We start from the raw sequence: 24,698 nt of genomic DNA, 5'->3' as shown, positions 1-24,698 counted from the left end.
ACAACCTCCCCGTCGTATGGACGTACAATACTATACACAGCACCGAATATGTCACACCATCGAAGCGCCGTCTCTCGCCAGCGGTGCACCCTTGGCATCGTACCCAGATGAAATGTGCACGCTTCACATGCAGACACCGCGTGGGGCGGAGGGGCAGTCAAGAGGTCAGAGTTCACCAGAACTGCCACCGGCCCAACCATCCCCAGGGGACATGCCACCACAAGGCTCTACCAAGAACGCTTGTCCCTTACTGCTGGTAATTTCCATACTGGCCCTGTAAGAGACCGAGACACGTGTTACACTTCCGTAGTTGAGACAGACCTCCCACCCCGCGCCCCGCAGCCCACACCCAGGACTAGGGACGGAAACAGGGATGGGAAGCAGGCAAGCGAACAGCTCTCTGTCTAGATCTCGGGCGGGCAACACGATCCTGGCTTTCTGAAGGCCGTCCATCCAAGCCTGCGGCCAATGATTTAGATCAGAGGGTCAGCGAGGCTCACCCTTACCAGCTGCCCCCAGTAAGACCCCCAAGGGGCCAAGCTCCCACAGGGGACTGGTCAGCAGCAGGGCTGGCTGCAAACTTGGGCTGGGACCCTGACGCAGAGCCACTCGGCCAGCCGTGTCTGACCGAGTGAGGGTATGCTATGCGTACAGTAATTCGCAAAAGCCTTAGCGGATCAGCGAATTCACATTCTGGAAGAGACCCTGGCAGCCAATTCCTTCCTCTCCTTATTCCTCACGACCATAAGAGAAACCTTTGTCACGTTTCCACAGACACGACGGATCTGCGCGTCTGAAGGCATCCCCAAATCTTGCCTGCTCGTAGCCATAAGGCCGCTGCTGCTGGGCGGACGGGCCCGTCTGAGATGCCCTGTAGCTTCCGTACTGCTGGCCTTGTCCTTGCTGGTACCCGGAGTACTGCGAGGCGGCTCCCTGGGCAGGCCCTGTGAGGACACACACCCGAGCCATGAGAACGACCCAACACCCTCCCCAGCCCTCCGGAAGTGTCTGCCGCACCGCTGGACCCAGCGGTGGAAGCTCAGCCGAGTGCTCGAGCAAGGCTGCCGTCGGCTCCTGTGCGGCCCCCCCGCCGGGGCTAGTGGGCCGCTCCCCGGCGCACCCGCACCGGCTTCCCGGCAGCAGCGTGTCCGCCAGGGTGGTCGCCACAAACCCACGAATTAAGCACCACAGCAGCTGTTGAAGACTCCCGTGCGAGAGGAAGGAGGTAGGCGTTCCCGTGGAAACTAAGGCAAAAGCTTTGGAAAGAACCGATAAAGGCCAAGGGGGCACCTGGGTGGTTCAGTCCGTTAAGCGCCAACTTCGGCTCAGGTCATGATCTCTCAGTTCGTGAGTTTGAACCCTGAGTCAGGCTCTGTGCTTTCAGCAGGGAGCCCGCTTTGGATCTTCTGTCTCTGCCCCTCTCCCCACTCGCGTGTGCTCTCTCTCTCAAAGATAAACCCTTAACAAAAAAATAGATTTTAAGGCCAAATAATTTTTCAAAAAATTGTTTAGTCAGTCATGGCTATAAAAGGTTGAACAAAAATCTTGAACTGGGGCTTACCTTCCTCACCGTGTGCCACGGTCACCTGTGAGCTCAGGAAGACACCTCACGCAAGGGCCCCGCCTGGCAGGTGATCCTGAGGTGCAGTGAAGGCCGAGTCCCGCGGCCTGGACGGGTTCCCTCAGGGAGGCACACGGTTTATGGAAGGGACGGGGCCCAGCTCTGGCTGGATGAGCGAGTGGGGGCTCCTGACTACAGTAAACGAAGACATTTCGGAACAGACAGATGGAGGTTTTATAAAGACTCACAGACTCACTCTTGAGATAATCACCCACTCATTCAGGTGGCAAGGCCGGCTTTCAGTGTATTTTATCTCATTGTATGTATTTACTTATTTAAATGTTTATTTTTGAGAGAGACAGAGCGTGAGCAGGGGAGGGTCAGAGAGACAAGGAGACACAGGATGTGAAGCAGGCTCCAGGCTCCGAGCTGTCAGCACAGAGCCCGACACGGGGCTCGAACTCACAAACTGCGAGATCACGACCTGAGCCGAAGTCGGACGCCCGACCAACGCAGCCACCCAGGTGCCCCTCGCAGTGTATTTTAAATACTGACGGTTCGCCGGGCCATCATGTGGTGGCCACCTCAGGCAGCGGTCCTCCTGTGACAGCAGCACCTGGGCTCTGGGGAGGGTGGCCCAGATGCGCCTCGGGAGCAGGCGGGGACCCTGGGAGAGCGTCGTGCGGCCTCGGGCTCTTGGCAGACATGACCCGCAGGCAAGAGGCCAGGCCTGCCCTGTTTCAGGCGTACCTGCCTCAGGGGCCGAGGCCCATAGAGGGCTGGGCAGATGGGCGGGCTATGCTCCCGGCAGGACGCTCTGCTGTGCTGGACGGCCTGACCTCGGGGAGACTCCGCTGACCTTCAGTGGACGGGGTGTCTCCCCTTTGTGGCTGCTGCAGCTCAAAAAGCCCACGTTTCTGTCCGACGGGCCTGGAGACCAATGCTTGCCGGTGGGCTCCAAGGCAGAGCGCCCCACCCGGGCCCCTTCGCCGTCTGGGGAACGCTCGTGGGGCGAGCAAAAGCTGACGAACGGGCGAGCCCCTCCAGGAGCTGCTGCCGGACTGACCCACACGTGGAGAGGCCCAGAAGATGCCCACGTGCCCCTGGCTCTCAGTCCCTAACAACGTTCTCTCGTCAGGGAACCAGAGCTCCCGTGAGACCTGGCTACGTCTAGGGCTAGTGCAGGGAGAGCATCACGGTCCCAGAGAATAAGGAAATGCTCAGAAACAAAAGGACGGGGACGTGTCAAAGGGACTGGAAGAGCTCCCACGAGGCAAACTGGACATGCTGAACAAAACAGAAAAGTACTGGAATACAACCCAGCGTATAAAACGAATATCCACAGACACATACTAATAAATGATTAAAAGTGGAGTGCGCCTTATAGAGGAACTCCAAACAGTCTACGGTAGACAATCCCCCCCTTGAGTATGGGCTGGACTCAGGGGCTCGCTTCCAATGATTGGGGGAAGGAGAGGAAGATGGGACAGCTCGATGGCGGGGGCACCGGGTGGGTGCCTCTAACCAAGCGACCACACGCTTGGCACATCACGAGGCACATCACGTTGATGTGGGATGAGAAGGGTCTTTCGCCCCTGCGAGCTTTCCAAATCCCACAGCCCACGGACATCCTGAGAAAAAGCTCAGACAAAGCCGACCAACGCTGTCCAACAAAGCGCCCGTCCAGTCTCCCTCACAACTGTCAAGGTCCAGAAAGACCGGGATTTCTGAGACTCTGTCCCAGCCCAGGGGAGCCTAAGGAGCCGTGAGACTCAACGTCCTGTGGGACCCCAGAGGGGTCCCGGGACAGAATAGGATACTGGGGGAAACCCCGTGAGATCTGGATAAGCCGGGAGTTCCGTCCACAGCAATGCGCCAGCGGAGTTTCTTAGTCGTGACGATCACGCTGTGCTCGGACGAGGTGAACAACAGAGGAACTCTGTGCGCTAGCCACACAGCTTCGCTGGAAATCTAAAACTATTCCAAAATGGGGGCGCCTGGGAGGCTCAGCCGGTTGAGTGTCAGCCTTCGGCTCAGGTCGTGATCTCACGGATCACGGGTCCGAGCCCCACATTGGGCTCTCTGCTGACAGCGTGGAGCCTGCTTTGGATCCCACGTTCCCCTCGTTCTCTGCCCCTCCCCTGCTTGCGCTCTCTCTCTCAGAAATAAATAAAACATCAAAACATAGATAAAACTATTCCCGAACGAGCGTACTAAGTGTCACCGAACGAACCGCAGCGTTACCGCGTGTGGGGCCCGGGTGGGAAGGCGTGCCCTCCCCCCGACCCCCTTACCGTAGCCCGGCTGCTGCCCGGGATAGCTCTGCTGGTTGGGGTACTGCTGCTGGTACCCGGCCTGCTGCTGGGCTGCACCCTGCTGGTACCCCGCCTGCTGCTGGCTGTACTGCGAGTTCCCTGTGGGGGGAAGGAGACACGCGGTTCATTCCCAGGGACAAAGGCAGCCCTTCCCGCCACTCAGGACGTGGACGCCTCGGAAAACCCTGGGCCACCTCGACTACCTCGGGATCTTCTCTTTCCCACAAATCTTTTATGACATTTTCTCTTCTTGTTTTAGAAGATTACGAATCAACACCCAAAACGAAAGTGAACCGAAAGCAAAGGTTAATGCAAGTGTTTTGGGTTGAACCGCGTCCCCCCGAAAGGTACGTTGGAGTCCTTACCCACACACCTGTGCACGTGGTCTTATCTGGAATTAGGGTCTCTGCAGATGTGATCAGTGAGGGGCAGGCTGGCTGGACTAGAACGAGCCCTAATCCAAGGACGGGTGCTGTCGTAAGAGAGAGTGTGGACACAGACGCAGGGAGAGCCACGTGCTGACAGCACCGTGGAGTGACATGCCTACAAGCAAGGACACCCGGGACGGCCGGAGCCACCGCAAGCGGGGACCGAGGCCGGGGACACACCCCGCGTCGGCTCTCGGACCCCTGGCCCGTTTCGGCAGCACCTGGTCACGGCGGCCCTGGGCCACCACGACAGCCAGAGGCGGCGAGTCGGGACAGTCCATCCCGGCAGCCGCTCGGCTGTGGTGCCGGTCGTGGGAAGGACAAAGCGCGAGGACTCGCACAGGCAACTGAAAGCACCGCTGCCGACGCAGCCACACGGCGGCCAGTGGGGGAGGCAGCGGGGAAACTCTAACGGTCTTGGGCGGAGAATCAGTACCGGTCAGTGAGCCTTCGGAATGTTCTACACACGTCCCCCCCCTTGCTGTCTCTTCTCAGCAGTAAGAGTGGGACGGGGCCGCGGGCCAGAGTGGGTCCCAAGCAGGCTACACGGACTACCTCGCGTGCTTCCCGTGACACTGGGAGGGGGACACCACCACACCCCCATTTCACACACGGGGCGCAGAGAAGGGAGATCCGGAGACGGCCGGTCCTGCGGCTGATGGGAGACGCTGAGGTGAGCGGCAGCTCTAAGGCTGTGTCTCCACGCGGCTCGGAAGGAGCCCTGATGTTTCGGGACACCTTCAGCATGGAGGCGCACGTGCAGGCAGAGTCCGCGGTGCTGGCTCAGACCCACGTCGGGTTTTTCCTTTGACGTTAGGAAATCAGTGCCACAGAGAATTTTTTTTAAGGCAAATATATACCTATATATATGTATATTTCTTTAACATTTTTTTATTTATTCTTGAGACAGAGAGCATGAAAGGGGGAGGGGCAGAGAGAGAGGGAGACACAGAATCGGAAACAGGATCCAGGCTCTGAGCTGTCAGCACAGAGCCCGACGCGGGGCTCGAACTCACGGACCACGAGATCGTGACCTGAGCCAAAGTCGGATGCTTAACTGACTGAGCCACCCAGGTACCCCAATATACCTATAAATTTTTAAACGTTTATTTATTTAAGTAATCTACGCCCGATGTGGGGCTCGAAGTCACCGCCCCGAGATCACGAGCTGCACACTCCCCCGACCGAGCCGGCCTGTATGTTTTTATCTTCACGTTGGTGAAGTCCAACCACTATTTCAGATCCACTTTTTCTGTTTTTCAGAGAAAACGCCTTAACTCTCATTTTCAAGATCTCACCAGGCAGTGTCCACGCTAAAAGCCTCGTTTCAGAAGGAAGCTTGCAGTGAGAAAAGTGAGGGTCCCAGTGAGCGCCTCGCCGGACGTGGGCCGAGAGTTAGATGGAAATCTTCCTAGAGCCTTCCCACCGCAGGGTCTCCAGAGCTGCCCGTTCAGATTCAGGCTGGAGACGAAATTCCATTCACGGGTCTCCGAACGCTTTTATAAAAAGACCAGCAGCATAAGCGTGGTTCTGTCGTGTTCTTTTGAGTTAGGGCTTCGCTCTTCAAAACCACGCAGAGCGTGCAGCCTTCGTAGTGCGTTCGGTCCTGAGTCTGCAGCGGGGGCTCAGGAGACCCCGGTCCTCACTCGCCAGCGACACCTGCCAGCAGACGAATGGCTGGCCCGGAGAGGATGTGGCAGCCCCCACCTACCCGTGGGGACCCCACTCCAAGACCCCCATGGAAGCCCGAAGGCGTGGGGGCGCCAAGCTCTACACACCCCAAGCGTTTTCCTCGACACACACCCCAAGTGCAGTTTATGAACTCGGCACAATGGGAGATTAACGGTAACGATGAAACAGACCGAGCGTCAGGGAGGGGATCCTCTGCTTCCCTCGAGGGGCCCCGTCACCGAGACGGCAGGGAGACTGTGGGTGGGGGGACGGAGGGACTACTGTAGTTGCCTGTTCTTTTCTTTATAAGCAAAACATGTCCCAGAAAGAAGAAAACAGAGGCCAGATTATGAAAACCCGTATTTGTCAAATCTTTTTTTCTACTTTATTTTCCCAATTAAAAGTAAGTTTTCCTTTTCTAGGAGCCGTAAAATACAAGTATTCAAAAACCAGATCCTGGGGCGCCTGGGTGGCGCAGTCGGTTAAGCGTCCGACTTCAGCCAGGTCACGATCTCGCGGTCCGTGAGTTCGAGCCCCGCGTCGGGCTCTGGGCTGATGGCTCGGAGCCTGGAGCCTGTTTCCGATTCTGTGTCTCCCTCTCTCTCTGCCCCTCCCCCGTTCATGCTCTGTCTCTCTCTGTCCCAAAAATAAATTAAAAACGTTGAAAAAAAAAATTAAAAAAAAAAAAATAAAATAAAATAAATAAATAAATAAATAAAAACCAGATCCTGGTGGCGTATTTTTCTAAGCAGCAGCTTTACCGAGAGCCAATTCACCCCGTGAGGGCGTAAAACTGTCCGCGGGGACGTCAACAGCAGCCACCAAAGCAGCGTGCTCCAACCCCAGGGCGAGTCCCCCCTACAGGGGCCCTGCAAACCCACCGCATCTGCTCTGACAGCTCCTTCCCTGAGGCCGGCAGGCTGGACAGCCACGGGTGGGCAGCCACGGGGCAGATGCAGGGCAGGACGTGGGGCGGGACGTGGCGGGCTCCACACCTCGCCTCGCTCACCCTGGAAGCACATCTGAGACACGGCGGGTCCTCCTCAGGGCTTGAAGTTTTTGCTCAGTCTGCGTACCTCAGCCTCACAGCCCCTTCTTACCGGATGGTAACGGAGGAGCTCACTCACAGGCTATCTGGCTGCGGCCTGGCACCCAGTAGGTGCGCCACAAACGTTAGCAGGGACGCCTCTGGGAAGCACACATCCGCCCTCCCACGCCCGGAAAACCTTCCCTCCACCGGAGTCAAGCCCAGTAGGAAAGGGGCCTGGCTGAGCGTCATGGACACAAAACCACCGCCAGGAACCAGTGACCCATCAGCTCAGTGACGCAGTCTATAAAAACTACGGAGCAGGGGCGCCTGGGTGGCTCAGTCGGTTAAGCGTCCGACCTCGGCTCAGGTCACGATCTCGCAGTCCCTGAGTTCGAGCCCCACGTCGGGCTCTGTGCTGACGGCTCGGAGCCCGGAGCCTGCTTCCGATTCTGTGTCTCCCTCTCTCTGACCCTCCCCTATTCATGCTGTCTCAAAAATAAATAAACATTAAAAACGACAACAACAAGAACCAGGGAGCAAGGGTGTGCCTCGGGGACACGCATGGGCCACACTCCGGGTCTCCTCGGGGCAAGACCCTGAGGACACCCAGGATAACAGCGCCATGACCATGGGACCAGGGGTGCGATGGGTCTGGACGGCCACAGGGTCGGGCTGCTTTGATTTTCGGAGAGAGTAACGTTTAATATCTGTAAATTTACCTTCCGCACAGGCAGATACGTTCGCGAGATCCACAAATGTGAACACGAAGCCAGCCCGCCTTCAAGAGGTTCAGGGAAAAAGGCCACCCGCAGCCTGCCCGGTCCCCACCCGGTCCCCTCGCAGCCACTTCTATCGGTGTCCTGACCGTCTTCCCAGAGTTTGTCCGTGGGGTGTGTGCGCATGTGCAAACACGTACCGTGTCCCGCAGAAGGCGGCACCCCAGACACCCTGGTCCTCGGCACCCGGCCTGAGCACCCGGCACCACCCGGATTTTCCACCACGGCAGCCACAGAGGCTTTGCTTCCTTTAACAGACACTGTTTAACAGACACATGGACCGGTCACAGGGCCACAGACCCCGGCTCTGTCTGCTCTCCGCCAGTGCAGATCTCAGTGACAGGGTGCAGCAGGACTTCGAGGCTTCCGTGGACTGCTCGGCGTGGGCCCTGATGGCGCTGTGTCCACCTGGCTTGGCGGGTCCCACATCCCCTCATCCCGCTTGGCCCGGAACCAGCCCTCTGCACGTTAGCGCCCTCTCATTCTACGGGACCACCCGGGGCTCCTGTCCCATGCCACCTCCTGTGAACCCCAGGACCAGCTGCCGCGCCCCACAAGGCTCCCCATCACACTGTGGAATAACGTAATGACTGGAAGACTCTTTATTTTGGCTTCAACCTACCCCCTCCTTGCTTCCACTCGGTGCCCTCCGCCTGCACGGGGCCACGGGCCACTCACGCACATCCAGTCTCCTCAGAGCAGAACACCGCCTGCCTCTCACACCACACCCGGCACTGCCACCCACCGTGGGGTGACCTGGGCCCTGTGACACAAGTGCGGGTAGTGCCGGGTCGAGGTCCAGTTAACGAGACGGAACAAAACGCTTCCAGATTCAGGAGGAAACCATTCCGTCTGCCACACCTGCCTTAAAAAAAGTGACCGTTTTAGCAAACGTCCCGCGGGTTATGGGAGGCGAGAACGCGTGAGCCAAACGTAAGGGTATAAAAATGTGCGCTTCGAAGTTCCAAAGGCTGAGCGGCACGTCCTGAACTTGTCTTTGGAGCAGTCGTTTCTGCCGGAAGGTTCTTTCCTGAGCACTCTCACCGGGACGCCGCACAGCTGGCGGTGAGCAGAGGGCCCCCCCAGTGGAGAGGGCTGAGCGCCGGCGTCCCGGGAGGCGGACGGAGGGCCCACGGCTGCGGCCTCTGCGGACAGGCCCCAGTGCTGGCGTCAGAGCGCGTGCAGGGATGAGCCCCAGGTGGCCCCGAGAGCCCACCTCTTCCCGGCAGGCGGAGACCCAGCGGCGCAGACACCTGAGTGCGCCAGACTCGACTTTTTACGCGTCGAGTTGTTTCTATAATGGCGCAAACACGCAGAGTTTTAGCCGTGTAGAGCCCACCAGCTGGTGTACCCTGGGAAGTGTCACCAGCAGCTGCTGCCTGGAGGCAGGTCAGTGCTCCACAGCTGTCGGCCCCTGGCCCGGAGCCGTGCTGCTGGGCACAGGAACCCTCTCCCCGGGACCCCCGTCTGCAGTGTGGCCTCTGGCCGCGGCCTCTCGGCGGGTCTCCCGCTGCGAGGGGCTCCCCCTCCAGCACCCTGTCCAAGTGCCTCCCGGCGAGGCTGTGTGGGCGCGACTGCCCGGCGTGGGCCCATCTGTTCCGTCAGCCCGCGATCCCTCCACCCTCCCATACCCGTGCCAGTGACACGGGCCGGCCGCCACGGTCAGGAGCCCGCAGAGCTGTCGCTGGGCCAGCGTGCGTCTTGGAAACGTCCAAGGTGAGGGGCGTGTGGTGCGCCCCGAGAACGCTCACTCACACCCGCCTTCAACTGGAAGCGAAGAGAAGCAGCTGAGCTTCCGCTGCAGAACAGCGCTTGGGGCGACCGTGTGGATGAGGGGACCGCCTCGGTGGTCTCGGGTGGCGAGTTTCCTGTGGTCGTAACGGAAGGCACGACCAAGCGCGACACAGGAACCACCTGAGTCGTGGTGAGGAGGCAGGATAAAGGTGTTGCCCGCAGGCGCCCTGCGTGGCTCAGCCAGCTAAGCGTGCGGCTCAGGTTGGTGAGTTGCTCTCGGCTCAGGTTGGTGAGTTCGAGCCCTGCGTCAGGTCCGCTGCTGTCAGCGCAGAGCCTGCTTTGGATCCTGTCTCCCCCCTCTCTCGGCCCCTCCCCCATTCTCTCTCTCTCCCAAAAATAAACAAACATTAAAACAAATTTTTTTAAAAAAAAGCGTCACCCTTTCCCCATCAACGGCCAACACTCAATCACTTGACTGGTTCGTAAAAACAACGGGGAACATGAAGTTGTCCATAAATAATTTTACTTCAAGGTGGTTGGGATGTTTTGTTCTCTTGTTCTACACCCATCATCAGGTTTCAGATCCAGCCAGGGGTGATGGCCAGGTCACGGCACCTGCTTTGGGAACAGGTGGGGCACCTGCCGGGGAAGGGGTGAGGACCTGCCTGGCTGCGTGACTGCACAGGCACGGGCCATCACGGGGCCTGGGGAGCCAGACTCGCCAGGACAAGAAGGCTGGGTCTGAGCCGTGTTCGCAAGCAACACCCAAACGTGGGGACAGGGGGAATCGCTGCGGGGAAGTCCTTCTAACTGGGCGATTCTCCCGTATTCTCCACATGTCCTACAATCTCCTACCGCCGTAACTAAGAAACAAGACCGCGCCACAGAAGACAGAATGCAGTTCTTCAAAAAATTAAACACAGAATTACCAGACCCCCCCTAATTCTACTTCTGGGTATAAATGCAAAGGAAACGAAAGCAGGGACTCGAAGAGACATCTGCACGCTGACGTTCACAGCAGCGTTATTCACGACAGCTGAGAGACAGAGACAACTCAAAAGTGTCCATCGATCGGGGCGTCTGGGGGGTCAGTCGGTTAAGTGGCTGATTTCGGCCCCGGTCACGATCTCACCGTCGGTGGGTTCGAGTCCCGCGTCGGGCTCTGGGCTGACAGCTCAGAGCCTGGAGCCTGCTTGGGATTCTGTGTCTCCCTCACTCTCCGCCCCTCCCCCACTCGTGTGGTGTCTTTCTCTCCCCCTCTCTCTCAAAAATAGATGTAAAAAAATTTTAAAACATCGACCGTGGAATGGACGAACAACATGCTGTGCCCACACTAGAAAACGATTCCGTCTTTAAAAGGAAGGACGCTCCGATAGCTGCTAACACACGTATGAACCCTGAGGACATTATGCTGACCGAAGTGAGCCAGTCACAGAAGGACAAGTGCTGTATGATCCTGCATGATGGACGCAGTCACACACAGAGACAGAAAGCGGGCGCCGGGGGCTGGGGGCAGGAGATGGGAACCAGTGTCTGATGGGGGCAGAAAATCAGTCCGGAAAACGAACAAGTTCGGGGACGGACGGTCGGGACGGCCGCCCAATGTAAATGTGCTGAACGTCACTGAACTACGCTCAGAAATGGTTCAGGCGGTAAATATTGTTGTGTTTCTAGCTTAATTCTTTTAAAAAGCCACCGTAAACACCTGGTTTGCAAACTGCCTGTTTCATGGTTCTATCTGTGTTTCCTTCCCCAGGGGCCCTGCTACGAAACCTCACGCTGTCTCCCCTTCTGATGTCCTGACCGGGAAGCCTAGGCTATAAACGGGCCGATGTCCCAGTGCCCTGTGGCCTCACGGTTTTCTCTTCTCCTGGGGTCTCGCAAGGGCAGCGAGGTACCTTCACTCTATAGGGGCCCCATCTGAGAGGTTAACGTGCACATTTCTTCCTAGTTGTGTTTGGTGACATCACGTTGGTGGCTGGAAGTCAGTGTCAGTGAGATTATTCACAGCAGGAAAATGGGTGCGTGCCGCTACTTGGCTCTGTGTTGTCAGTCTGCTTCTAGAACGTCACCGCCTCACCCCACCTCTGCGGACAGCTCCCGGCCCAAGCTGCACTTGATCTGGCCAGCAGGTGTTTCAAGAAACGCCCAGGCCAAACCCAAGGAAGCCACGCACCCCAGGTGCATCGCCTGCCTGGCTCGGGAGGGACACGGGGCGCCCGGACCCCCCCACCGAGTCGGGAACTCTTAAGGGAGCCCGTCTGAGCTCCCCCTGCACAGATGGGAGGGTCTGTGCCCCCACGACTCCAGAGCGGCCGCTCCAACCACCCCGCCCGCGTCATGAGCGCAGCGCCCGCAGCGGCCACGGGGACCCTTGGCCTCACGGAGTGCGGCGCCACCCAGCACAGCGCGTGTCTGACTGAAGCGTGGGCCCCGCGCGGCTTACCGCCCTCGTAGTAGTGCTGCGTGGACTCCTCGAAGGACCGGTCGTAGCTCTGCTCCGTGTACGACTGCTGGTAGGCGTAGTCTCCGTGTCCTGCGGGAAAACCCACATGGACCACAGTCAGTGGGCGGGGGGGGGGGGGGGGGGGGGGGGGTCCAGGCCGCCTGGGCTCGGGGTTCAGTCATGAACTGAACGGGCAACACGTGGGGTCAGGAGTGCCCGGAGTCAGGCCCGATCCGTCTTTTTCCCGCAGGTTGAGTCTGTGAAGCAGCTTCCCGCCACCTCCTGGCCTCCGTTCCCTTGAGACGCAGGCAGCCACCCTGCTTGGGGGTGAGCGTGAGGAGTCCGTCCGTCACAGTTTACAGAGAGGAGACCGTGTACTCAGTGCCCGACACGTGACAAGGCCCGGCGGCCCCTCATCCCGGGCACCGTGAGCCCTCAGGAGGCCTTGTCACCATCACGTGGCGGCGACACAGCTCGCCCTGCCCTGGCCTCGGCCGCCTCCCCACCGCCCACCCGACGCGTGCTCCGTGCAGGAGCACGCGTCCTTTGCGGGGTCCTTCCCCCTCCAAATCCCACCGATCCTAGGTGACCGCTTTCCACACCACCTCCACAGATCCTGAGACTGTTTAAAATGTGACCGAAAGGCGGCACCAAGGGAAAAGAATCCGCAGAAACTGAGCAGCAGATACAAACCGCCACCTTCGGAAGGCATTTCATAAGGGCTCCCGTGTCCACCTTCCAAAACAGTTACGTGCCCTGACTCAGGGGACGGCACATCTCAGCCTCAACCCACTGCTGCCGTTTGGGAAGGGAGAGAGGAGCCTCAAGTAGGTGAGTGGCTGTGGCCTGAACTGGAAGCTTCTCTCAGCAGAGACCAGACGTGCCCTCACCCCCGTTCCCAAAGGCACAAGGGCGAGGGGGACTCCGGGTGCCCTGCCGGCAGAGGCCGGGAGCAATGGGTCTGCACTGGGGGCGACCGGAGCACGGCGGTGGGCAGCCACCCCACGGCCGGTGCTGGGGCGGGCGCGGGCCTCACCGTCAGGGTAGTACTGCTGGCTCATGGGCTCCGAGGCGGCCTGGCCGTGTCCGTACTGCTCGCCTCCGTAGTACTCCTCCTGGCCCAGGTACTGCTGGGACGAGCCTGGGGGCAGGACGGTAACTCAGCAACGGTTCTCCCGTGACGTGACAGCCTCCTCGACGGCCTGGTCGGGACCCCCCGCATCCAGCCCCCAGTCCCCGGGACCACACTTACAAACCTGACCGGCCCGGCACCTGCTGTGGACCCTGCGCCTGACTTAACCCCCTACAGCCCCTCAAGCCTGTCCGCCTCCAGGAGTGGCACCGGCCCTTATCCTTCCATATTTCGTTAGCCCCACGAGGCTCCGGACCATCCACGATCCTTGCTCAATACTAAAGAACTAAAGCCTCACGCCCCCCAGCTTCCCAGGCGGAAAGACGCGGTGCGGGCATTACCTTGCTGGGAGGGCCGGTAGGGCGCCAGGGGCCGCTGCCCCATCATGCTGCTCCCCTGCCCGCTCTGGCCCATCATGGCGATGGACGACTGGCCCTGGTAGTGCTGGCTCCCGCCCTGCGCCGAGTTGTAGTGGGACGAGGCCGCCTGCTGGTGCATCATGGACACTGGGCGACACGACAGACCCGAATAACCCCAAGAAGCTCCCCAGGAGGGCGTCCTCACCCTCACCCCAGACCCCGGCCGCATCCCTGTCTGACTCCAGCTCCCGGGCCACCTCCACGCACAGAGAAACACGAGTCCTGTCCTGTCATCCCTCGTCCCCCAGGCTGGTTGCGAAGGAGCCACGCCCGTGCCCCCGGATGCTCAGGCCTGTGCCCTCTGGCCTGTCCAGTCGTGCCGCCCCTGCTCAGAGCCCGCTAGAGCAGCACTGCCCAGGAGGACGGGAAGTGAGCCACGCCACGACAGTAAAACAAACAGGTGAGATCTATTTTAGTAATATATCTTGGCTCGATATGTCTAGAACATCCTCATCTTGGGGCACCTGGGTGGCTCAGTTAAGTGTTGATTTTGGCTCCGGTCATGATCTCACCGTTTGTAGGTCCGAGCCCCGTGTTGGGCTCTGCGCTGACAGCGTGGAGCCTGCTTAGGTTTCTCTTTCTCTGCCCCTCCCCTGCTTGCTCATTCTCTCTCTCAGAAAAAAAAAAAAAAAAAAAAAAAGGTGCCCGGATGGCTCAGTTGGTTGAGCATCTGACCGGCTCAGGTCGTGATCTCACGGTTTGTGAATTTGAGCCCTGCGTCGGGCTCTGCTCCCCCACCCCCGCCCCTCCCCCTGCTCATGCTCTCTCCCTCCCAAAAAAGCCAGACATTACAAGACGTAAAAGTAAACTAGGGAGAGAGCTCATGATCTCCCTGTCCGTACCAAGCCTCTGAAATTCAGGGTCTGACACTCTGGGACGGCTCGATGGGGACCCGACGTTTCCCAGTGCTCGGCACCCCGCTCCCAGCCCACGGGGCTCCCTTGGCCCAGCGTCCGTGGCCCTGCACGCCGCCCACTTCTGCGCTCCGGCCACACCGCCCCCGACCCCGCGTGAGCCTGGTCCCGTCCTCAGATGGGGCCCGGACCGCCCCTCGGCACGGCCTGGCCTGACGCTCCCGCGGGGACTGGTGGAAACCCCCTCTCCACAGAGCCAGACCTCACGTGGTCTGTTCCCACGGCCCCCACCCCTTCAGAAGCCCCACAGGACCGCGTGCACGGTCTGCACATATCTCGAAGGGTCACGGGGGCCGGCAGGGCGTCCCAGGGCCGAGCAGGGCGGTACCTGGGTTGGACTGCATGTTGATGTTGGCCCGGGACACGTAGTTGCCGATGGCGCCCTGGCCCTGCAGGGGCACGCTCTGCGAGGCGGGTCCCGAGTGGCTGTAGCCGGGCCCCGTGCCGTGGCCGCTGCCCGACATACTCATGGAGGTGGTGGGCAGCGTGCTCTGCGCCGTCTGCTGCATGGACACGTGGTTCGGACCTGCCAGGAGCACAGGGAGGGGGCCTTAAACCCACCAGAGACCGCGTCCGATGGCAGGCCCAGCCCTGCCGCTAGACACCCCACGTTTCCTTCGAGCGATCGCGCGGAGGGAGGCCAGCCCGTGGTCGGCAGCGCCACCGATGAAGGAAACGAACCGAGCGCGGGAATCGCACGTTCGCTGTGACAGGGACGGTTCCCGGTGGCTAGAGATCTAGCTCTTGATCCGAAGATAACCTTTTTGCTCTTGTTTAAAAAACCCACCCGGAACCCCACGCGTGGATGTGAAGTCAAAGCAGAGCAGGGGACCTGAAGCGCTTTATCCCCTTTGCACGTTACCCCTGCGCACGTGCACCCGGGCACAGCAGCGCCCCCGCAGCCGGGGCCTCTGGGAGGAGGGACGCCCCACGCTCAGCTCTGCAGGGCACGGGGTGCTCTGCCGAGACAGCCAGGCACCGGGGAACCCGAGGCGGTGACCCTGTCGCCAGTGCTCCGGGTACTCACCGTTGCCGATCTGGCCCTGCATGAGGGAGGACGGGGGCAGGCCCGTGCCGATGGCATCACTGAGGCTGCCCTGGGAGTGCAGGCCCTGGCTGGAGCCGCTCTGGGACAGCGCTCCGGGGCCAAGGTTCATGTTCTGGGTGGGCGGCTGCAGGCGACAAGAAAGTAACGGGAGGCTGGTTAACCCAGAGACGAAGCAACCGAAGCCCTCCAGGGACTCGGCGGTTCGAGAGAGCTACCTCGACGGCTCACGGCCACCTGGCAGATGTCTGTGACCCACTGCCGCTCACACACGTGATCGCTGACTGCGGACTACGAGGCCCAAACACCTCAGGCCAGGAGACGGTACACCGAGCATTCTTGTGAGCGTTCAGACCTTAAGCGAGTACCAAGCTAACCAGCACATACCGGAGGTTCAAAGATGGGCCCTCCTCACTGGGGATGCAAGGGACCACCTCACCGGTCCACCGCACTGCCCCTGCACCCTGGCCTCAGCTGGCCAGGATTCGCTGTGTCCCTCATCCACACCACCCCGTGTCCTGGGGCCTTTGCACAGACCGCCCTGTGCCCTAGCCCTGGCCCTCTCATTGCTCCTCCCGTGCGTGTGCCCTGCCCTGCAGCAAGCCCAACCGTGATCAGGATGTAGAAGGCGACGGGACGCACGAGAGACCCCTGCACCCTCACCTCCCGGATCCAGACCAAACAGCAGCTCCGAAGGTTCGGAGGCAGATGCTGTCTACACCTGGCCAAGAAAATGAAGTTCCCCGCAGGATCCACTGCTGTCTCCAGAGCGAGGAATCCCGATTTCATAGGCCAATCAATGTCCGTTTAACAATTTCGTCGGCAAGACACCCTGGCACCTGTGACATCACTTTCCAGGGCACCAGGGGGCATCGCGTGTGTCCCAGAACGTCCCTGCCCACCACGGTCTACACGGGCCGGTCCTTCTCGCGGCTCTGCCTTCCGGTCCACCTGCGGGAGGCGGCCACTGCTGGACCTTGCCTTGGCAGCAATTATTTGATTTGGGGAAAACGGATTTTAAAAAGTTCAGCAGAAAACAAAGTACGTTGACACTTAAAACTTCACTGCACCGGTGGCATCTCACAGTCCTGTTGCCGAATCGGAGCGCCGTTTGTTCCCGGGCAGCATCTTCAGACTCGCTCAGAAGGGCTCGCGATAAAGAGCGAGAATCCCCCGCACCACCTCCTGTTCCCCGCGGAGACCTGCCGCCCACCGTTTCTAGGTTTGCTTCCTCGGGGGTCTCCTCCCTCTGCTACAGAAACTGATGTCATGATTCTGACCGGTCCGCTTCCGACCCGGGCCGACTGGCCTCCTGCCCCCTTTGCGGGCTCCTGTCTGTTCCTTGGCACGTAACACGCTCCGACGGCTGCTCCCCGGATCGCACCGGGCAGCTGCACTGGGCGAGGGTGGCCCACTGTCCCCCCCTGCCCCCCCGCGGGCACTCACGGCGGGCAGCAGGGACTGCATGTTCTGGTTAGAGTCCGCGATCGTGGCCAGGTAGACCAGGTTCCGGTGCAGGATCTGCTGGTACCTGCAGGGGAGGGGCACACGGTGAGGCAGCGCCCGCGGGCCAGTCGGAAGAAGCGAAGTCCACCCGGGACAGCCTCGCGGCCGGGCCCCAGGGGGACACTGACCTTCGGGGACGGGGCAGGCAACACGGCGCTCTGTGCTCTAGCACAGGGCCGGGCAGGGAACAGGACCCGGCTTGAGTCGCGAGCGGGATCCTGTCTGACCAAAACATGCTGAAAGGCCCCGAGGCGGTGGCCCGAGGGCACGCGCCACCAGGTCTGTTCAGAGCGGTGGGAGGAGGCAGAAGACTGAGGGAGACACCCGAGCGGACGCCAGAGGACAAGCCCTCCTCCATCTGACCGTGACACGCGGCGGACTCGATCTCTCTGCCCCCTGGAAGCGGCCCCCCCAAACAGGCCGGGAGGACGTGGGGAAGCCCGGTTCAACCCAGGAAAGCCCCCAGGCGCGTGGCGGCCGCTCACACACGCCAGGCCTCCGGGTGGCTCCGACAGCCAGCTCCTGCGCCTACGCCGCGTCCAGCCCCGGGGGGTCTCGCGAGGTCCCGCCCGGGGGCGCTCATCGTCCCCTGGTGTGTCCCCCCGGCAGCCCCCCCCCCCCGCCCGCACCTCATTTCCCTCCGCATCGTCTCCCCCTCCTCGGGGAGCGCCCTGGGGTGGGGGGACGAGGCCGTCCTCGGAGGGTGACCTCCGCAGCCCGACGGCCACTTACTGGGTGCACTCGGCCGTCTTGCCCTTGCTCTGGTATTCCAGGATACACTGGATCAGGTGGTGGTTCTCGTCCAGCATCTGAAGGGGAAGCGGACGTGAACAGGGACGCAGACGCGTCTCCGGCGCCCGGCTGGAGGGTCACGGGGCGGGGCCGGAGTCGCTCCATTCGGTGCGCGACAGTAACCGTCACCCGCGTGCAGGCGTTCTACACGCAGAACTGCCACTCTTGCTCATCGCGCCGCTCGGCAGAACCGAACGCTCTCCACGTCCCTGTGCTAAGCACGTGGCCCTCCGTGTGCCGGGGGGGGTCAACCCCGCGCCCCCCCCCCGCCCACCCAACCCAGGGGCGGGTCCCGGGACCTCTCACCCGGCAGATGAAGACCCGCAGCCGCCAGCTCAGCATTTTCTAGGGCCCGTGACCACAGCGCATCTGTCCGGCTAGGGCGGGCCCAGAGTCTACGTTAGGGATGCGGGGCCGCCGGGTCTCTGTCTGGAGAGGCCGGGCAGGCAGTCCCGCCCGGGCGAGGCAGCTCGCGGCCCTGCGGGGCACCACAGAGGCCTACCAGAGCCAGCTTTTCAGGACGGCCACGTCGGGGGGCAGCGCCCGGCAGGGTCTGGGGAGACCCGGGAGGAGGCGATGGAAGGAAGCACAAGGGGGAGGAGGGCCTAGTGGGGGCAGGGAGGGGTGAGCCGGAGCCGCTGGGGAGGGGAGGGCAGGGCAACGCGCACGGGGCGGTGCCCACCAAGGTGAGCCCTCCTCCGGCCAGCTGTGAAGAGAAGATCCCGGCTTATTCACCACCCGCGCCCGCGAGCACCCTCTGGAAGGAGGGGCAGGACCGCGCCCGAGGCCAACGCTGCTTTCCACGGGAAGGTCTTTACTCGGAAACTCGGGCCGAAAGAAAGCTCTGTGACTTTTGTCCTCAACGACTACCGGTCACCACGGTGCGGGCTCTTCTGGGAGGGCTCAGCGCCACAGGCCCCTGAGCCAGAGGAGGCGCCCCCTGCTCGCCACCGCCCAGAAGGCAGCTCACCCTTCCTCCCTGTGCAACGTGGGCTCCTCCCTGCACTCTGACCACGGAGTCCTCCTCCAGAGCTCGGGGCCCGAGCCCGTCCACGGAGGGGAGGCCAAGGCGGCACAAAGGGCTTGACTGGGCCGGGCCACAAGGCCGAGTCTGCCCCGCGGCCCTGCAGGCAACCGTCCCCCAGCCTCTGCGACCTCGGGGTCGGTCTCTCCTGCTCGGCCTTAGTTTACAGCTCTGTCCTGTCTACGCTCCGCCGTTTTCTCCCACGTGGGGGCAGTGGAGGCAGGCACTGCGGGCCCAGGAGCCGCCGGGGGGGGGGGGGGGGGCTTGCTGAGGACAGGTGGCGGCGGCTGGGCCCACCCTGAGGGCAATCGGGACTCGGCGTCCAGGTTGATTAAGGTAAACGACTAGAATGACCTTCCTCTCCCTCTGCGAGCCACCCCTCTACGGCTTCAGCTTCCTGCCTGAAACTGCCGGGCAGGGATTCTCTCCCAAGGACACACACCACAGAGCTGAAGTGCTATCAGGAGGTCCGTTTTAGCCTCGTCCTTTTTTTTAAATTTACTTCTTTTGAGACAGGCAGTGACGGAGAGAATACCCCAAGAAGGCTACGTGCTGACAGCGCAGAGCCCGACGCAGAACCCGAGGTGGGACTTGAGCTGACGAACCGGGAGATCGTGACCTGAGCCGAAACCAAGAGTCGGAGGCTTAGCCGACTGAGCCGCCCAGGTGCCCCACCACATCGTCCTTAACGTTCCAAAAGGGACAGAAGCTAAAGAGTCAAGGCCAGCAACACTTCAGCAGACCGTAGCGTAAGCAGCCATCGCGAACAGTTCGCAGTTTTCCTGCGCACGAGGAAACGTACCGTAAGGGGATCGAGGAAAAGGACACGAAATGGAGCACCATCTCAGTTAAGTTACGAACACTTGGGAAAAAAGGCCAGGCCAGAGTGGGTGACAGATGGCGGACTGGAGGCCCCTGACCTCTAAACCCGGACGACCCGGTGAGCACGGGACGTGAACAGAGCAGAGCTGAGACAGCAGTGCCAGAGTTCTAGAACCGGAGGGCAGATCCTGGGGTGCCGGATGCGACACAGCCACACCGGGAGCCCAGAGAGCAGGAAGGCGGAAGCCCCAGGACCTTCCCCACTGCTCACCGGTAGGCTGGGAGGCGGAGAAGGGGGGCGAGGCAGAGGGGTAGCACCAGGGCACCGGAGGCAGGGCGCACCCCCCAGTGTCACCACAGACCAACCCGCCCCGGGCCCTGGCCCTGAGCAAGAGTACTCCCTGGAAGCCTACCACCTAGAAAGATCTGGACGATCTAGACAATCTAGACAAGCCGAGGCCAGCTGCAGACGCCGAACCTGGGGGAGACGAACATCATACAAAAAGGAAGCTTGGAAAAACAAAAGGAGAGAAAAGCGCAACTGTTACTCATATCCCCCCCCAAAAAAAAAAGTATTCGTTAAAATATTTTTTTATGTTTGTTTATTTTTGAAAGACAGAGACAAAGCACGGGCAGGGGAGGGGCAGAGAGAGGGAGACAGAATCTGAAGCAGGCTCCAGGCTCTGAGCTGTCAGCACAGAATCCGACGTGGGGCTCAACCTCACAGACCGCAAAATCACGACCTGAGCCGAAGTCGGATGCTCAACCGACTGAGCCACCACGTGCCCCAAAAGACTGTACTCGTTAATAAAAGATGCCATTAAACAAAGCAAAACGAGCTCTGGAATATTTCTGTATTGACCAGAGCAAAAAACAATTAATGCAAGGTTGGAACATAAAGTTGAGAAAAACTCCTAGAAAGCGGATTAAAAACACCAAGGTAGAAAACAGAAAAGATGACAAAATTAGAAAAATGATCTGATTGGCAAGAAACAATTCTTCAAGGACTTCCAGAAAGAACACACAGGGAGAAAAATCATCTAAAAATTTGTTCGAAGTATTTTCTCAGAATTGAAGGATGTGAATTTCCATAGCAGAAGGTTCTCCAAGGGGCCAACTTGCCAAAAACATCAAGGACAACACAGAGATCCTAAAAATGAACCAACTGAAAAACTACGGCATTGAGTTTCTCCACACAGGCCAGAAGTTGGTGGACAGTGGAGAACAACTACCTGATCCCGAGTGAGGCTTCCTGAGGCGGGGCGACCGGATCCCGAGTGAGGCTGAAGAGGGATGACCAGATCCGGAGACTTTCTGAGGAGGGACGACCAGATTCCCAAGTGAGGCTTCCTAAGGAGGGGTGACTGGATCCCGAGTGAGGCTTCCCGAGGAGGGACGACCAGATCCGAAGACTTCCTGAGGAGGGACGACCGGATCCCGAGTGAGACTTTCTGAGGAGAGATGATCGGATCCTGAGGGGAGACTTCCTGAGGAGGGACGACCGGATCCCGAGTGAGACTGAGGAGAGATGATCGGATCCTGAGGGGAGACTTCCTGAGGAGGGACGACCGGATCCCGAGTGAGACTTTCTGAGGAGAGATGATCGGATCCTGAGGGGAGACTTCCTGAGGAGGGACGACCGGATCCCGAGTGAGACTTTCTGAGGAGAGATGATCGGATCCTGAGGGGAGACTTCCTGAGGAGGGACGACCGGATCCCGAGTGAGACTTTCTGAGGAGAGATGATCGGATCCTGAGGGGAGACTTCCTGAGAAGGGACGACCGGATCCCGAGTGAGACTTTCTGAGGAGAGATGATCGGATCCTGAGGGAAGACTTCCTGAGGAGGGACCTTATCCCGAGAGAGACTTTTTGAGGAGAGATGATCGGATCCTGAGGGGAGACTTCCTGAGGAGGGACGACCGGATCCTGAGTGAGACTTTCTGAGGAGAGATGATCGGATCCTGAGGGGAGACTTCCTGAGGAGGGACGACCGGATCCCGAGTGAGACTTTCTGAGGAGAGATGATCGGATCCTGAGGGAAGACTTCCTGAGGCGGGGCGACCGGATCCCGAGTGAGGCTGAAGAGGGATGACCAGATCCGGAGACTTTCTGAGGAGGGACGACCAGATTCCCAAGTGAGGCTTCCTAAGGAGGGGTGACCGGATCCCGAGTGAGGCTTCCCGAGGAGGGACGACCAGATCCGAAGACTTCCTGAGGAGGGACGACCGGATCCCGAGTGAGACTTTCTGAGGAGAGATGATCGGATCCTGAGGGGAGACTTCCTGAGGAGGGACGACCGGATCCTGAGTGAGACTTTCTGAGGAGAGATGATCGGATCCTGAGGGAAGACTTCCTGAGGAGGGACGACCGGATCCCGAGTGAGACTTTCTGAGGAGAGATGATCGGATCCTGAGGGGAGACTTCCTGAGGAGGGACGACCTTATCCCGAGTGAGACTTTCCGAGGAGAGATGATCGGATCCTGAGGGGAGACTTCCTGAGGAGGGACGACCGGATCCTGAGTGAGACTTTCTGAGGAGAGATGATCGGATCCTGAGGGGAGACTTCCTGAGGAGGGACGACCTTATCCCGAGTGAGACTTTCCGAGGAGAGATGATCGGATCCTGAGGGGAGACTTCCTGAGGAGGGACGACCTTATCCCGAGTGAGACTTTCTGAGGAGAGATGATCGGATCCCGAGGGAAGACTTCCTGAGGCGTGGCGACCGGATCCCGAGTGAGGCTGAAGAGGGATGACCAGATCCGGAGACTTTCTGAGGAGGGACGACCAGATCCCAAGTGAGACTTCCTGAGGAGGAACAACCGGATCCCGAGTGAGACTTTCTGAAGGGGGATGATTGGATCCCGAGGGGAGGCTTCCTGAGGAGAGACGACCGGATCCCGAGTGAGACTTTCTGAGGAGAGATGATCGGATCCTGAGGGGAGACTTCCTGAGGAGGGACGACCGGATCCCGAGTGAGACTTTCTGAGGAGAGATGATCGGATCCTGAGGGGAGACTTCCTGAGGAGGGACGACCTTATCCCGAGTGAGACTTTCCGAGGAGAGATGATCGGATCCTGAGGGGAGACTTCCTGAGGAGGGACGACCTTATCCCGAGTGAGACTTTCCGAGGAGAGATGATCGGATCCTGAGGGGAGACTTCCTGAGGGGAGACTTCCTGAGGAGGGACGACCTTATCCCGAGTGAGACTTTCCGAGGAGAGATGATCGGATCCTGAGGGAAGACTTCCTGAGGAGGGACCTTATCCCGAGAGAGACTTTCTGAGGAGAGATGATCGGATCCCGAGGGGAGACTTCCTGAGGGGAGACTTCCTGAGGAGGGACGACCTTATCCCGAGTGAGACTTTCTGAGGAGAGATGATCGGATCCCGAGGGGAGACTTCCTGAGGAGGGACCTTATCCCGAGAGAGACTTTCTGAGGAGAGATGATCGGATCCTGAGGGGAGACTTCCTGAGGAGGGACGACCTTATCCCGAGTGAGACTTTCCGAGGAGAGATGATCGGATCCTGAGGGAAGACTTCCTGAGGAGGGACCTTATCCCGAGAGAGACTTTCTGAGGAGAGATGATCGGATCCCGAGGGGAGACTTCCTGAGGAGGGACCTTATCCCGAGAGAGACTTTCTGAGGAGAGATGATCGGATCCTGAGGGGAGACTTCCTGAGGAGGGACGACCGGATCCTGAGTGAGACTTTCTGAGGAGAGATGATCGGATCCTGAGGGGAGACTTCCCGAGGAGGGACGACCTTATCCCGAGTGAGACTTTCCGAGGAGAGATGATCGGATCCTGAGGGGAGACTTCCTGAGGAGGGACGACCGGATCCCGAGTGAGACTTTCTGAGGAGAGATGATCGGATCCTGAGGGGAGACTTCCTGAGGAGGGACGACCTTATCCCGAGTGAGACTTTCCGAGGAGAGATGATCGGATCCTGAGGGAAGACTTCCTGAGGAGGGACCTTATCCCGAGAGAGACTTTCTGAGGAGAGATGATCGGATCCCGAGGGGAGACTTCCTGAGGAGGGACCTTATCCCGAGAGAGACTTTCTGAGGAGAGATGATCGGATCCCGAGGGGAGACTTCCCGAGGAGGGACGACCTTATCCCGAGTGAGACTTTCCGAGGAGAGATGATCGGATCCTGAGGGGAGACTTCCTGAGGAGGGACGACCGGATCCTGAGTGAGACTTTCTGAGGAGAGATGATCGGATCCTGAGGGGAGACTTCCTGAGGAGGGACGACCGGATCCCGAGTGAGACTTTCTGAGGAGTGATGATCGGATCCTGAGGGAAGACTTCCTGAGGAGGGACCTTATCCCGAGAGAGACTTTTTGAGGAGAGATGATCGGATCCTGAGGGGAGACTTCCTGAGGAGGGACAACCGGATCCTGAGTGAGACTTTCTGAGGAGAGATGATCGGATCCTGAGGGGAGACTTCCTGAGGAGGGACGACCGGATCCTGAGTGAGACTTTCTGAGGAGAGATGATCGGATCCTGAGGGGAGACTTCCTGAGGAGGGACGACCGGATCCCGAGTGAGACTTTCTGAGGAGAGATGATCGGATCCTGAGGGAAGACTTCCTGAGGCGGGGCGACCGGATCCCGAGTGAGGCTGAAGAGGGATGACCAGATCCGGAGACTTTCTGAGGAGGGACGACCAGATTCCCAAGTGAGGCTTCCTAAGGAGGGGTGACTGGATCCCGAGTGAGGCTTCCCGAGGAGGGACGACCAGATCCGAAGACTTCCTGAGGAGGGACGACCGGATCCCGAGTGAGACTTTCTGAGGAGAGATGATCGGATCCTGAGGGGAGACTTCCTGAGGAGGGACGACCGGATCCCGAGTGAGACTTTCTGAGGAGAGATGATCGGATCCTGAGGGGAGACTTCCTGAGGAGGGACGACCGGATCCCGAGTGAGACTTTCTGAGGAGAGATGATCGGATCCTGAGGGGAGACTTCCTGAGGAGGGACGACCGGATCCCGAGTGAGACTTTCTGAGGAGAGATGATCGGATCCCGAGGGGAGACTTCCCGAGGAGGGACGACCTTATCCCGAGTGAGACTTTCTGAGGAGAG

The 24,698-nt window shown here is 59.8% G+C and overlaps 1 protein-coding gene across 4 annotated transcripts in view; it reads right to left on the bottom strand.

Annotated features, from left to right (window-relative positions):
- Positions 1-363: 363 nt before the first annotated feature.
- Positions 364-24,698, bottom strand: part of SS18L1 (SS18L1 subunit of BAF chromatin remodeling complex) — a 30,979-nt gene continuing 6,644 nt past the window's right edge. Inside the window, exons 2-11 of one of the 4 annotated variants that reach the window (XM_081795386.1) lie at positions 17,710-17,786; positions 17,106-17,195; positions 16,918-17,002; positions 15,454-15,598; positions 14,755-14,952; positions 13,435-13,599; positions 12,998-13,102; positions 11,962-12,051; positions 3,856-3,975; positions 364-944 (exon numbers count right to left, since the gene is read on the bottom strand). In XM_081795386.1, the coding sequence (XP_081651512.1) occupies positions 730-944; positions 3,856-3,975; positions 11,962-12,051; positions 12,998-13,102; positions 13,435-13,599; positions 14,755-14,952; positions 15,454-15,598; positions 16,918-17,002; positions 17,106-17,195; positions 17,710-17,786 (1,290 nt within the window). In that variant the 3' untranslated portion in view covers positions 364-729. Of the gene's footprint in view, positions 945-3,855; positions 3,976-11,961; positions 12,052-12,997; positions 13,103-13,434; positions 13,600-14,754; positions 14,953-15,453; positions 15,599-16,134; positions 16,891-16,917; positions 17,003-17,105; positions 17,196-17,709; positions 17,787-24,698 lie in introns of those variants that run through there. The other 3 variants (XM_081795384.1, XM_081795383.1, XM_081795385.1) reach the window with 3 other exon arrangements.

This window comes from Panthera onca, chromosome A3 (genome assembly GCF_046562875.1).
Source record: "Panthera onca isolate mPanOnc1 chromosome A3, mPanOnc1 haplotype 2, whole genome shotgun sequence".
In the NCBI taxonomy this organism is placed as follows: Eukaryota; Metazoa; Chordata; class Mammalia; order Carnivora; family Felidae; genus Panthera; species Panthera onca.
The sequence above is the reverse complement of the archived record's forward strand: the minus strand, read 5'-3'. Positions and strand labels throughout refer to the sequence as shown.